Source organism: Opisthorchis viverrini (assembly GCF_000715545.1).
Source record: "Opisthorchis viverrini unplaced genomic scaffold opera_v5_35, whole genome shotgun sequence".
Taxonomy (NCBI): domain Eukaryota; kingdom Metazoa; phylum Platyhelminthes; class Trematoda; order Opisthorchiida; family Opisthorchiidae; genus Opisthorchis; species Opisthorchis viverrini.
In genome coordinates, this window is record NW_008751691.1 from 1557863 (window position 1) to 1572088 (window position 14226).

A 14226-nucleotide genomic window follows, 5' to 3' on the forward strand; every position below is an offset into this window, starting at 1 on the left:
CAGAGAGGTGGAGTCAGGTTCCCAAGCATTGAGTGGGGAGTGCAGTGATGTGTAGAAAGGAGGACGACCTCTACATGCCGGGATGCGTTAAGCCGCGTCTCAGTACACTCAGGTTCACAGGAGGAACGGTGAGAACGTCACTAAGTTGTTTGTCCAGTAGCATTGTTAGAGTCCGAAGCAACCCGAATTTTAGGGCGGAAAGCCACCAACTGGAATGCCTTTCTTCCGAAGGTTACAGGCTTCCCAAATGCACCTATGTATGCTTGGGCATTGTCTTTGTCTCTCAACTCTCGTGCCTCTGACTTGCATGGCATAGCATAGTGACTATATTTTGTCTTTGTGAAGTCTTTACCGGCGTTTGTCAGCTTAGGTGCACCTAACGGGCGAACGGCTCGCTGACAGAAATGAAGTCTCTTGAGGTGTTGATCGTCCTGTGTGGACAAATGCAGAGCTTCCGCTTTTTCTGGTAGCAGACCACCCTGATCGCAAATCCGGAGGGTAGAAGCCGGTATGCATGATGGGGTCACGTCCCCACAGTATAATAATAATGCGTGAAAGATTGGCAGGCTCGTTGGACGGTTGGTCTTACGGTGTCGGTCCGATACATGGGTATTAGGCCGCCGAGGGCGCCACGCGAAAGATGGACTGTCCGCCCTGGAAGCATGAACCTGCTACTACTCTTTCGGTTCGAGATAGCCTAGTGGTTAAGGCGCTAATTTACGGACCGGAGGATCCGTGGTTCGAACATGACCACTGCACCTCGACCGCTCCTGTCTAGGCTTGGGCGGCCTAGCAGAATCCCACCACTTGTGCCTCTTTCCGTTATCATGGCAACTAGGCGCCAAAAGATTGCTACCTGCGAACAACTTTCGACCTTTTCGGGAACCCAGAATTCATGAGTTCCAGACATGGGCAGCTGATTCCATGTGCGGTCGTATCAAAGCACAGAGGATCCGGGGCTATTTCTTACATTGATCCGAGAGCTCCCCAGGGAATTCTAAACGGCGGAGTCGCCGTGGTAGGTCAGTTCGGCTCGACAACCGTGTGTGATGTTCGGGTCGTCGCTGCTTATGGCAGCAGCTGGCGTAGTGGAAGAGGTCTAAAAGAACATTTGAAAAAAGAAAAGAGGAAGGGAAGTCGTGAAATCAAAAGAATGAAAGTAACACCGGTGACACTGGCGTTTAGTTAGTACTTCCAGCTATTGATGTGACGCGTCTTTGATATCCCGATCTCGTGGCGGCATGCAACAATGCATACAAAACCCCTTATTGTGTTTTGCAAGCTGTCTCCAGATGATGCTCGGGCTACTTTGTAGTATATTTCAGTGAGAAGCTGTCTTAACGCTAAATCTTGCGTTAAGACCACTCGACCGAACCGGCGAAGTTAGTGTAGCAGAATGAGCACGTAATTTGGACAGCTGTTTCGTCTCTATTGTTTCCTAAGTTGAAGAAAAGCAGAACGGGATTTATCGATTGTGGCATCCACTTCGTCAGAGCGCTTTATCTTGGATGATACAGTTACGTAGGTGGGTATATCTACCCATTACTTCTTGTGGTTCCGATGTTACAACTAGTTTCAGTAGTGCATTTGCCCAGCGCTTCATTTGAACGCTGCACTTTGATGGTTCAGAGCGCGTAGAGCTTACTGACCCGGAGGTCCGTGGGTCGAACCCGACTCCAACACCTCGACTGCCTCTGTACAGGATTGAGTAACCTAATCTCAGCCACCGTTCAACAGGGCAGCACCAAGGTGAACGTTTTTTTACATAAAATCTTACATGGGGTAATATGAAATCTAGCCCGCAACTCATCACCATCATCATCGATCGCGTGACATCGGTGCTCAACACGGATGCTTCTCTGCCGTACAACCATGATTTATTTGTAAGTCTTATTGAGAAGAAAAGAATTAAGGTGAACGGAGATGGGGCTACCTTAGTACAATCATTCCGAGGTGCATATACCTCCAAGGACCCAATCAGGCAATCTGGATAGAAACTGACAATAAGAGCGCCACTGACATCGGTTGGCAGCCATACCTTACAGTGTCTCCAACCAGGCGCAGTGGGGATCACGCGGTCCCCATCCTGGACGGCGAGTATCACCGACGTCACCCAAACGTCTCGCGGTTCCTTTCATACCCCTTTTGGTAGCTGCTTCGGTATGTCAGAGAATTCGCGCGTGTGCGTGTCTGGCAGTAAACTCGTACTGTCCTCTGTGATAGGATTATAAAGATAGTAAAGTGTTCCCACAGGCGACCAGCATATCAATAATCATTGAAGTAGCGATACTGCCTTCCCCCGAGGAAGGAAGGGTTAGAAAAGGTCGGTTCGTAATTCCGCACGCTCCGATCGCCCAACGGTTGGCCGCGACCGCCGGTGCACATGACACATCACGAGTGAGAGAGTAATGCCTAACTCGGTGCGCTCTTACGCTGGGCCAAGCTGCTGCAGCTGACCAGCTCAGACTATTGAGTCATTGACTCCGGGAATGGTACCCCCAAAAGAACCTGACAACCACTGCCTTGTGGATCAGTTTTTCGAGTCATACGCTAGGGGTAGGGTCCGGAGCAAAACTTGTGGACCACAGTTCTCTTAGTGCCTTAATGCCATGAACCCCAGTCTGGATAGCCGTTTGATAGCCTGACGCACTTAGCCAAAGCAGAAATGAATGTACAAATCAGCTGATCTATTGAACACAGGCGTGTTAAATGCAGCCGAAAATGGGCTATTTATAAAGATCGCATGGAAAGTTCCAGGCGGGTCGAAAAGTGATACTAAAAACAGAACTCATCTGTCAAGGGAAAGTGAAGAGCAACCAATTAAACCTGTCTTAACGGAAACGGTTATTACACTATCAATTGTGTAGTCCAGTTGCGTTTGGGGCTGGTTCTCCTATTAAAAACCCTACATCTTCCCACTTTCTATTGGGTAAGGCTTTTGAGTCAAAGGCTCAAGGTGAGGCATTTCAACCAAACCCCCTTCCTCGACCTGGGCAACCAGGAAGTATCATTTGCCCGCGCAGTTCAGCGTCCACCGATATCCCTTCCCACCGCACAAGCAAACGTCGCTGGGCCATTTGACTGACAGCCATTTGACCGAAGGGCCTTAGGCTCCTCGCTGCCCACAAACATTAAACAAAATAACACCTTTCTAAACCTACGAGATCCTTTCTACATAGGAGCTTTTGACGTCCGTACTCTGTCAAATTGGCAAACAGGCAATGCTTGCTGAAACCTTGTACTCCCTTAGAATCGACGTATGCTATGTCCCCGAAACACGCATACAAGACCCGAGCGTGGTTATGCATCTCAACGCCAAGGATGAACTCAGCTCTTTCACATTTCTCCCTCCGTGTGTCCGGTGACCCAGAAGCGATGACTCGTGGAATATATGGCGTGGGAGTTGCCCTCAGCCCCAGAGCTGAACGCGCTTTGCTGGATTGGATCCCAGTGAACAGTAGTCTGCGCCGTCCGGTTATTCAGTTCAATCAAGCTCAGCGGCTGTCGGCATAAAAAGGGGTGCTTGTTTGTAGTATCGGCTTATTCCCCAACGGACGGCAGTTCTAACTCTGAGAAGGATCCTTGTATTGAGAGTTATCCGCGCACATTCGTGAAGCGAAAAGCACTGACACTGTGTTAATTGCGGGTGATGTTGCACAAGTCTGAGCTCCTTGGAGTCATATTTGGGCGGTCGATTGGAGTCAATGGGTGAGATGACCCCAGTGTTTAGAGTGCGGATTTACTGACCGGAAGGTCTGTGGTTCGAGCGCGACCTCTCGACTTCCCCTGTCTAGGCTTAGGCAACCTGGCAGCTTGGATCCAAGCTATTGCCTTTGGTGCATATCTCTCTTCCCAACCCCCACTTAAGAGTTCTCTGGTAGTGCTGTATTTACGCACTAATTTATCAGCTCCCGACTTCCACCTCCTCAAATCATCGGCGAACGAAACTGGCAGCTACAACCACCGTACGATAAGTACCGTCTTATAGTGGACACTTACTCTTATGATGAAATTGTAGTCCGACTGATGTATACCACTGAGATTGGGGTATAGGTTTCACCACTTCAGTAGTTGGGGCTACTACTCGACTCGGTCGTCCGGGATGCTGTTTTATTCAGTTGCCAATTCCCGGTTATCGTTTTCCCTATCGGTTTTCTACATCCTCGAAATTCCTTCCATCGCGTGCTGTCTTCTGCGGTGATCGAATAACAATGCCTGAATACAAGGTCCGTAGTAGCTGCACTGAACCTCAGGTAGTCCGGCACTACTGACTTGCTTGTAGGTATTCCTACCGTTGTTCCACTGTAGACTAGTGACAGTGGTAAACTCAGTGAACATATTAACTCTAGCAGGGCATGACGCAATGGACAACCACCATTTTTAGCTTAAGGCGATTTACTGACTGAAAAGTTTCCAATTCAGACAAATCCAAAGCTTTCCAGTCACTCTTGTCCAGGGACTATCTTGCCTGTCATGCTGTCTCTGATCTGTATCGTATTGAATATGTGTATAACTCCACCTTTGGATCCAAGAAGGGAATATGATTGATCGGTACTCGGGGACTACTTACCTGCTGGCTCCCATGAAAGGCGAAACCGGTAGTGGTTGTTGAAGAACTCCTAACAACTTTGTGTAAGTAGTGTCGGGTCAATAGTGATGTTTGTCTTTCCACTCATGTCGGTTTGCAGCAGTGGCTTGTAATACCGCAAACGACATTGGACTTCGGAGTCCCAAACTCACACAATATTCTTACCAGAGTGATAATCTTATCCAGAACCACGTAGTCCACTTATGGTCACCATGGAACTATGATTTTAATGAGAACTAGGAGTTGATCGGGGAAGCCACTTTGGATATATTTCGTGGAGAGCAAATCACGAAAATTGCCTTATCCGGTTTCATGGTGGTCCTCGATTGCCCTACAATCTGTCAACGAAGTGACAAAAAAAGTAGTACTTTCCTTGAGTCGAGCAAGTTTGCTCACAGCTACTCCGTTGCTGAACCCACCAAGGACTGCATCACTCAGGCCATTTTGTATTGTTTGACCAAGTAACTAACGAAAAGCAGCTTGTTTCAGCGTGGAAATTCATGTGGTAGGCTGTAGTTATTATTCGGTCCCTACGCAGATTGTTGAACAAGTACATTGTACAAAGTCTCTGCTTTGAAGGCTGCCATTTGAGATCACGCACGACCGAAAACCGACTCATTCAGATGTTGCATACTTGGCCTTGTTGCCGTTTAGGTGTGACCGACACTGTTGATCGGAAAGAACAGACCAGGTCAACTATTAGACATTATAACAACCTCGGGCCGTAATTTTTGTACTTTGATGGTCGCTGAGTGGGTCGACCGCTAGCAACACGCGCGCTGCGAACCCGATTGCAAGTATGAATTGTCCAATATTAAGTAGCGATCAGCCGCTGCAGGGTCGATTTGACGTGGTGGATTTGGTAGATTTGGTCGCAGAATTCGTTTTTGAAAATCCCTAGATTCGGATGCTAGAATAGGGCAGTGAGAAAGCTCTCGGGTGCTTAGCGAAGATCACTAAGCTGAAAGAGGTAAATGCTCATAGAAGGACAAGCATAGCAAACGCCATCGGCTTCCGCTGAATGTTTTGGGGCAACCCCGTCTGAGCGATGTTGTCAGACTTCTCGGCAGTCCGGCAAGAGATAAAGAGGTTCGGCGATATTGGACGGTGGAGCGATTGGCATAGTACACCAAAAAGAGACATGTTCAAGCTAAGACGACCGAAAATAATGGAGAGACGTGCCCTTTCAGTCGGAAGATGCTGATCGTTTATCGCTCCCTCTAACTGGAAGTCATGATGTCCTCGACCTGCACAATGTCCTTTGCTGGCGGTGTGGACGCAGCTGATTTTTTTCTCAATAGAATCTCCAGAATGCCGTCAACGCGTTCAAATGTTGAATTAACGAAAGGGGGCATTCTGTTTGCGCCAACCTGATGGCAGAGTCAATTGCTATATTTGCCCATTCACTATCATTCTCATGCTGAGATTCCCCCCACGTTGTATATGAGATATCTCAACAAAAATCCTGATGCTATCCAACAGGAGTATTGATAGAAATCTAGCGATGCATCGGTGTGAATATGCTCCGAAGGGTTTGTGCAACGCTCCGGGACCCATTTTAAAGGTTGAACAGCTTGGTTGTTTTGCCCTAGGGTCGATCTTGTTTGTTCTCGCTCTTCACCATAATAACTACCTTGAACCGATATAACTACTCAGCTGTTATTAGGACATAGTTGCCGATTCTAAGCATGCTCGTCCCAAGACGCGGGGGGTCAAGGAGTGTCTCGCAAAGGTCGCAACGTTTTTTTCTATCAGAAATGGTTCTCCATATGAAAATGACCGGTGACAATTCTATTGGCACAGGAATGTCCAACTAGAAAGATAAGACAACATATTAAACAACTCGTGAAATGGTTCCCATATGAAAATGACCGGTGACAATTCTATTGGCACAGGAATGTCCAACTAGAAAGATAAGACAACATATTAAACAACTCGTATCTTGGTACAGTATCCACTGTGCGGGTTTCAGTAAGAAATGTTCCATCATGTCTCCGTCTTTTAGACTTTGGGCTGATTCCGTCCGGCTCTCTTCACTTATGGTGTTCATCCTTCATGTAGGCTGGCCATCCTCTGCATGTACATTAAAGTTTGTTGCAGGTTCGAACGGTATTTGAAAATACCGATTTTACTCAACCTGGCCTCTTCACTAGACGACTACTTGGTTGAGCAGCAACTCTATTTTCAATCAAGCATTTCAAAGGTTGGCTGTCCACCGTGTAGTCCCTTGCACTGATATCCTACTCTACAACGTCTGTGACCATGCAATGGCCATTTCCGCATGCTGGCGAACGTTTTTCACTCTGTGGTACTTTTTATGGCTCCTCATCTTGGCAGATGAACACATCTCCTTATCATTGACGATAATAACTCAAAACGGTTACTTGACTATTGCGTTTATCTAGCTTCGACACGATCTGCCACTAGCCACGGATGTGCGCTACCCTATGTTTTCGCTCATTTCCGGAGAATGAGCTCGTCCGAGTTACTCCTAGCGCTTCACTTTCCCCTGTTGCGGAAGTTAATTAACTGCACACTACCAAATTCAAGTGACAATGTCACATGGTCGTATTTAGTTTTCGTCCCTTTCAAATATGGCTGGATATGTTTTGCGTTGATTGGCAGCAGTTGAGCTGACCAATAGTTCTTACGGATATCACAACTAAGAATGACTCAGTTCGGCCGTTGGATGTGCACGCTTTGCATGGTTGAGTTCGGCGAATTCAGCAGCAATATATAAACCATTAGTGCGTAAACAGCACCTGAGACCGGATGCAGTCTGGTGATGACTCCGAGACCAATTTGGCCTTTGCCGGAGTGTGGCTATCAGTGACGCACATCTATTTAAGTGCGGTTCTACTGAGGGCGTCACCGCGCACAACACCACAGACTAAAAACGAAGACTAAAGCTACGGCAGTCAGTTGTAAAGTCCCGCCAAAGTGATCATAGTTTGATTTTCAGTGACTCATCACATCGCAAAATGTCAAAATAAGACTGAAATTTACACATCTAACCCATACTGTTAGTAGCTCGGAACGAATAATGCACAAGTTGCGTGAACATTCAAACTGAGATGTTATCACCCATGATGTGAATTCCGTGGCTGAAGGTGTTAGTGCACAGGTGGTGATAGCCATAATACAAATCAGGTGTATGCACTACTAAAAGTTTTTAACTGTGATTGACAGTTGTTTACAGGGGCGATTTGCAGCATGTATAAAATAAAGAGCAAGTGGAGCAAGCCAACAGGGAGAGTCCCTTGGTAAATGTCCGGACAGCGGGAATGTGTTTCCTCCGCAGTTTGGCTGCTACACGTATTCCATGTTTGTCCGTGGACTTGGAGTGTTTGGCTGACTCCTTGCTGCCTGCGCGCGCGCGAGTCTGCGTGTGCTGACGGTTTCCCTATATGTAGGTCCGTTTGCGCGTACGTGGGCGCGTCAGCACGTGAGTGGTTGGTACGATCACTAGACGGTGCAGACAATCGACGTCTGATGAGTCACCTTAATGTTACGTGGTTGTGGGCATGAAAAAGAGACAAGTCTCGTGAACCAGTGAGCGACTGTGGGCTGAACAGTCAAGTGTGTGGGCGACTGGGTCGCTACAAAGGATCAATGGCGGTGTATCCTGTCTAACCGCTGATGAGCTGCTCGTGATCGGACGATTTAATGTGCGACTACTAGCCGGGAGGTCGAGGGTTCGAAACTCTTTGGAGTTTCCTGAGATGTGACCTGCTGATAATTCCCAATAAGGATGACACAGCCGAAGTGTCTGCTTTTCGCCGTAGATTGACTTCACTTGTGAAATGAAATATAGACTGAAAATCCAGTCCATGTGTCAATGCCAAGCTCGGAATGAAGTCTTAACCAAGTAATGAAACAACAGGGCTGGTGCATCCTCCTAGGGATTGCTCATCAGTACGCGTGGTGTAATTTCAAACCTGTGACATTTTGACGGAGAAGTTGTACGGTGGATTTTGCGCTACGTGTGGCCCATCAACGAAGTCGGTGGGTCTTTGTATAAGGTTTTGATTCGGCACACCAATGATGCGCGTGCTAGGGAGCACAACCATGGACCATGGACTGGGTTGTCATGCGTAAACTTAGCACAATTTCTAAAAACAAGTAGAGCAGGAAGGTGCTTGTTTTATTATCTGTTTGTTTGGTTTACTGTACCCATTGACTTTATTTCGATGACCTTTCCGACGCGTCCGCGTTTCAGGATAAAGTGAGACTGCACCTTCAGGGATATGTCCTTTTGACTCCAAGCATTTTCAGATCTTGAGATGGCTCAGTGGGTAACGAGCAAATTTACTGCCGGAAAGTCTGTGGTTCGGACCGAACCGCTGCATCTCGACTGGTCCTCCCAAAGCTGGGGCAACCTGGCAGTATCTCAGCCCTCGCGATTCCTTCAGATGGTGTGGCAGTTAGGCAACGAAAGGGTGTTACAGCTGAGTGATTTTCCACATATCCTCATGTGAACTGACACTCGGTGAGTAGGTAGTTCAGAGGTAGCGCAAGGATTCCGTTTTGGTCCTTTGAGTGTACTTTTGGGTCGTGATCATCTGTTCTGCTTCGACGTGACCTGTTTATCAGGAATTTCTCCCCATACGATCGTGAGTTGATGTGAATATCAGAGAGAGCTCAATACCTAATTGACATGTTTCAATGTGTAAAGCAACATCAGTCCACGCCGAACTGCTGAGGAGCACCGATGGTTGTTTAACCCTTGTCATCGGAATGGCAAATCTCACTAATTCACCGGCGAACTCGTCAGTATCTTTCAGTTTTTGTGTTCAGCAGTCCAAAGCCCCCAGCAAGTGGTTAAAATTAATTAGAATATTGAAAAATGTCAACATTATATAGGAGCATAACACTGAGTCTGACGTAATTAGGTGATGCATCAAAGCTTTCCCGGAGCTCTGATAGGAGTCAAATTTCTCGACATCCAAATATTTCGTTTGGAAATTCAGAAAGACTGACAGAACAAGACACTCAAGCGAATTTCGGAGAACAGCCCATGAGGAGTAGATGAACGAAATAACTGTTCAAACAATCCATATGGATGCATACTACTATGCATGGTGAATAGACGAGTTTAATTTTTTGGGTGTTGATGATTGCGCGATCTCGTAGAACAAATACACATGACTTTGGTCCTCTTGTCCTTACGCAATTGTCCTGGAGAGCCCAGACCAAAGGGAGGAGGAGAGCGCTGGGCTCCAATTTTGCTCTTGTTAGAGCTCATCAGCAGTGCATATCCGTGGCAGTGCCGGGGTTCGAACCTCGCACACATGTGAGGCGAATGTGTTACTACTACTCCACTAAAGCACGCTGGACTCATTCAAATGTTCGCGCTTGAGTAATGTGAGCAGAACGCCTCAAACGACGACCCAGCAACACCTTGGTTGTGTCGATCGATTGACCCGCCAATCAGGACTTCCCGGCCAGGTGGCGCCAAAGACGCTTGAAACATGCTGGACAAATTTTTGTTTCAGGTGTTGGTGGTCGCGGGATTTTGCAGAACAAACACTCACATGACTTTCGTTTGAACTGTCGTTCTCCTCGTGCTTGAAATTGTGCTGTTGAACCGTGAACCACAGCGTAATGTATAGTCCTCAGGATCTGTGAACAAGCGGAGCGGTTACCACTCGTCACACCTGATTCGTATTGGAACGACTGTTTCACCACCTCAAATTGTCGACAAAATCTGTGAAATCAATTTGGTCAATTTCCAAAATCGAGCCTGTCGAGGGATGCCGTCAGATTTGGGAAAACTTGGATGATTTCACTGAAATGAGAATAACTCGTTTCCACCGTAGAGGTATTATAACTGGCAAGTGATGCAGGAACTTGATAGACTGTGGTCGCGACTGCATCAAAATTTACTCTGAATATTATACAGTGATTTTGCTATGGAAATGAGACCGATGTTTAACCTAGTCAGGCGGGGAAGGGAATTGGCTCAAGTAATTTTTCATTCGCACTGTGATTATTTACTGAACGGAAAGGAGTGCATCTCACGACGATCTGCGAAGGCTTCGGATAAAGTCGGATTCAAGGAGAGTGAACAATTGAAAACATGCTATGACCTCGAGTCCCTCTACTAGTTGGGCTTTTTTCTAATTTCCAACTAATTCTATCAGTACGTGATGGACAACAACGGCTCACTTCACGTCTGGTGTCATCATCGGTCAAATAGTATCGGTGTGCTTGCTGGTCTGAGTGGTCCTTTGTTTAATCTAAATTATAGACAAATGTGGACGAATAATGCACATGAGTTTTCAGCCTCAAAAACGACGGTTGCCGGTTATCAGAACCAAGAAATCGTGTACGTACGCGTCTCTTCATGGACTCACGTGCAAAGATTTATCAGTACTCACCAGACGCTAATGGTCTGACTGATACAGATACTGTCTTTGATAAGGCACGTTTTGTGCGGTGTGTCTGCTACCCATGAAAGGAAGAAGGCCTTCGCTGCGGAGTTACTTATTAGAAAACACCAGAGTATTGAACAGGGAAGCAAAGCTCTCAAATGCACCTTGTTTACAAAACTGAATATCCATCTTCCCCTTGAACGCATCTTCTTGAACTTTCCTGAATATTCACTGACTGCTGCTCGAATGCAAGCAAGTTCGACTCCACACATCAAGAGACGCTAAGCGGATTTACGAGAAAACATGCTACTCGCATGCCCCCCATCAGTAATATCTACCGCTGCACCCAGACAGGGGGAGCACATTTTTGACCTGATTGATTAATGTAGGCTAATTTGGCACGATCGTCAAATCACACTTGTCAGAAGTCTTTGGCTGTGGACGCTTAATATGGTGTGCGAACTTGGCGGCTTTATTTAAATCAAGATGCGCTTGTCCTGACCATATTTACGTGCGCGCATTAACTCGAGGCTAGTGCTGTACTGGTTAGACCAGGTTGATTCACAGACTTACACGAATTAGCTGTGAAACGACCAGAAAGACAAAGAACAGCGACAGACAAGATCAGGTCTTATGATGCCACAGCAAAGGAAGTCCACATGATGGTTCAGAGTGGCTGGCGCTTATTTCACCGCCTACCAAGTCCTGAAAAAGACTTAGACTCTGTGTGCACTTGAAAGAACCAAGAATCCATGGTCGTGTGTTGAATTCTTGATGTATTTTCACAGTGGTGTTACTGCCCCGATCGTGTTTGGCGACAAAGTTGTCTTTCATACCTTAGCAGATCATTATTCAATCTCCAATTTGGGGCCCAGGACAATCTCAGGTGATTTTCCAGGCGCTGATTCCAAATTAGTATTAGCAATATGATATATATATATATATATATGTTATATACTGACACTTTCAGCTGTAGCAGCCTTTCGGTGCCTAGTTGCCATGCTACCTGAAGGAATTACGGGGGCTGAGATGCTGCCAGGTTGCCCAGGCCCAGACAGGGGAAGTCGAGAGACAGAGGTCGGGTTCGGACCTTCCGGTCAATAAACTCGCTCTTTAACCCCTCTTTCCACGCAATGTCACAGGCTCATATTATGCTCGGATGGCAAAAGACGTTTTTAGGTGCCGATGTCCCATTCGTTGAAATGAACTTGGTTGAACGGCTGTCAAGGTCTCCAGGTCTGATACCTCTGCATCTCTTCACCTATATATAGTTGAAGTCCACGGTGTACGTCAGTGGGACGAGAACAGAGGAGAAGCTGAAATGATCCGTTACAGTAAGGTATCGAAGAATACTGGAGGCGCCGCTCATAAAAGTTCAGGGCTCACTATGGAAAAAGGTATCGTGTGTGCTGAGCAACTTGAACACTTCCATTTTTCAAAATTCTATCTAATTCCACATCTCATTCCCATCTTAAGACAAACAAGACGGTTTGCGCAGATTAGAGCAAAGCGACTCAGAACATCACACCAACTAGCGGGATTTCCCTAAGAGAATAGATGTCCTTAACAAACGGTTTCTTTTTGAATTAGACCATGGGGCTTGTATTTGCTAGTTTTATGGGGATGGTAGAGTTCTTCGTTCCGTGTTCGTTGATGTCAGCTTCGGAGTGAATTCTACATACAACTTCAGCCCAAAAGGACTGTTGAGGTAGCGTCCGCTCCCAAATGAAACCAGTAGAGATGTATTTTCATAAGGAAACTACTCACAAGGTTACTGAAAACTCTTCGACAGCCCACGACTGGTTTCGCCCTGCTTGGGGCTCATCAGGTAGGCGCAGTCTCCGAGTTTCCGTCAACCTTATGTTCTACTTGAACCCAAATTGTACTGTTTTCGAGAAATACACACACTGTAACCCACAGAACCGGCCAAGATTGTTCTTGTGCCCGGGATTCGTTCGACAAAGTGCGTTGCACGAGGCTACTGTCAATCCGCGGTGTCACTATCTTCTAGATACACGGAAGTGATCCTTATAAATTCAAATCTATATTTCGTCCCGTCACTGAAGTTGACCTAGGATGAATAGCCGAAAGGCCGTTTTTTTCCTTATTGGGAATCATGACCAGTGCGTATCTGGCGAAACTCAGATTTTCAAACCGACAACATTCGGGCTAGTGGTCCAACACTTAACCGTTTTGTCACGAGCGGCTGAAAGGCAGTGTTTTTAGCTCCCATTTAGACGGAATGTATTTCTTCAATCACGTGGTCACTTACTGACTGGCTTTTCGAATAAGGATTTCTCGTTTCAGTGCTCAACCACTGGCCGGTGGGATGTCAGGTTTCATCCAAATTATCACAATCGGCATTGTATCGATGAACTAAACAGAATTTTCACACTGGTTGTCTTATGGTAGTACAACCGGCGTTGATGAACTGATGTGCCGGACATTCATTAATGAAGTTCAAATGGATAGATTGAATGGAGTACTCTGCGTATCGGTAGCAATGCCACGCATCCCGGCAGTTCTATCCTCAGGAGGTTGGTAAGTACTGACTGGAATCTAATGGCTAGCTTATTCAGTGTAACTGGATATTGTCAACATAGATATGGTGCGATGGATTTGTTTACTAGTCATGTGTAAGCCACCCAGGAGTTCCTGGATTGTGTGTTACATTATGCCAACTGAATGCATCTATATGAATTCGGCGAATGATCAACATCGCTGTGGATTTCACTCACCCAATTTTTGGTGGTTCAGCTGTTGTGTGGACGGAAATAAACTCACACAAACCCAGTGAACTAGATAAATATAAATCAAACTCAACAAACCGATTCACTGGACGGAGTTTTGAAGAGATTTTCAAATTACGTGCCTTTCGGCACAGCACTGGTCGGAAAGCCAAGTCCGGTATTCCGTATTCATTTTACTACTAATGAGTAGGCAAGATGACAAATATTCTTGAGGCTTCCGGTTGTCATCTTTTCATGAGCAGGGGTTAAATGTAGTCGAAGCACTGTATCACAAATTGCACAAGCAAATCCTGGAAATTTTCTCCAGGAATAGGCAATCAACTTCACCATTTCAGCGTAGGCTTACCACTGTGACGAAAACCCAGTTCGGCTGTTTGCTTTGCAACTGTTGAGTTGAACTTGATTTGCGTATCACTACCAAAGCTGCAGGAATAGTTGTAGGAATACTACTCAAAAGGTTGCCGACTACTCTTTGGAAGCCTTATGAGTAGTGTTCCCCATAAAAATATACTGC

The 14226-nt window shown here is 46.4% G+C and overlaps 2 protein-coding genes across 2 annotated transcripts; one reads left to right on the forward strand and one right to left on the reverse strand.

Moving 5' to 3' along the window:
* Nucleotides 1–997: 997 nt before the first annotated feature.
* T265_13077 (hypothetical protein) lies at nucleotides 998–12394 on the reverse strand (the record flags this gene model as incomplete). Its single annotated transcript, XM_009167092.1, is given in 8 exon segments — nucleotides 998–1099; nucleotides 1778–2131; nucleotides 2141–2214; nucleotides 7749–8077; nucleotides 8901–9036; nucleotides 9073–9228; nucleotides 11921–12052; nucleotides 12349–12394. Coding segments are annotated over 8 exon segments (1329 nt in total).
* T265_02748 (hypothetical protein) lies at nucleotides 3376–7855 on the forward strand (the record flags this gene model as incomplete). Its single annotated transcript, XM_009167063.1, is given in 3 exon segments — nucleotides 3376–3474; nucleotides 3494–3635; nucleotides 7788–7855. The coding sequence occupies 3 exon segments, from the start codon at nucleotides 3376–3378 to the stop codon at nucleotides 7853–7855; spliced, it is 309 nt and encodes a 102-aa protein (XP_009165327.1).
* Nucleotides 12395–14226: the final 1832 nt, after the last annotated feature.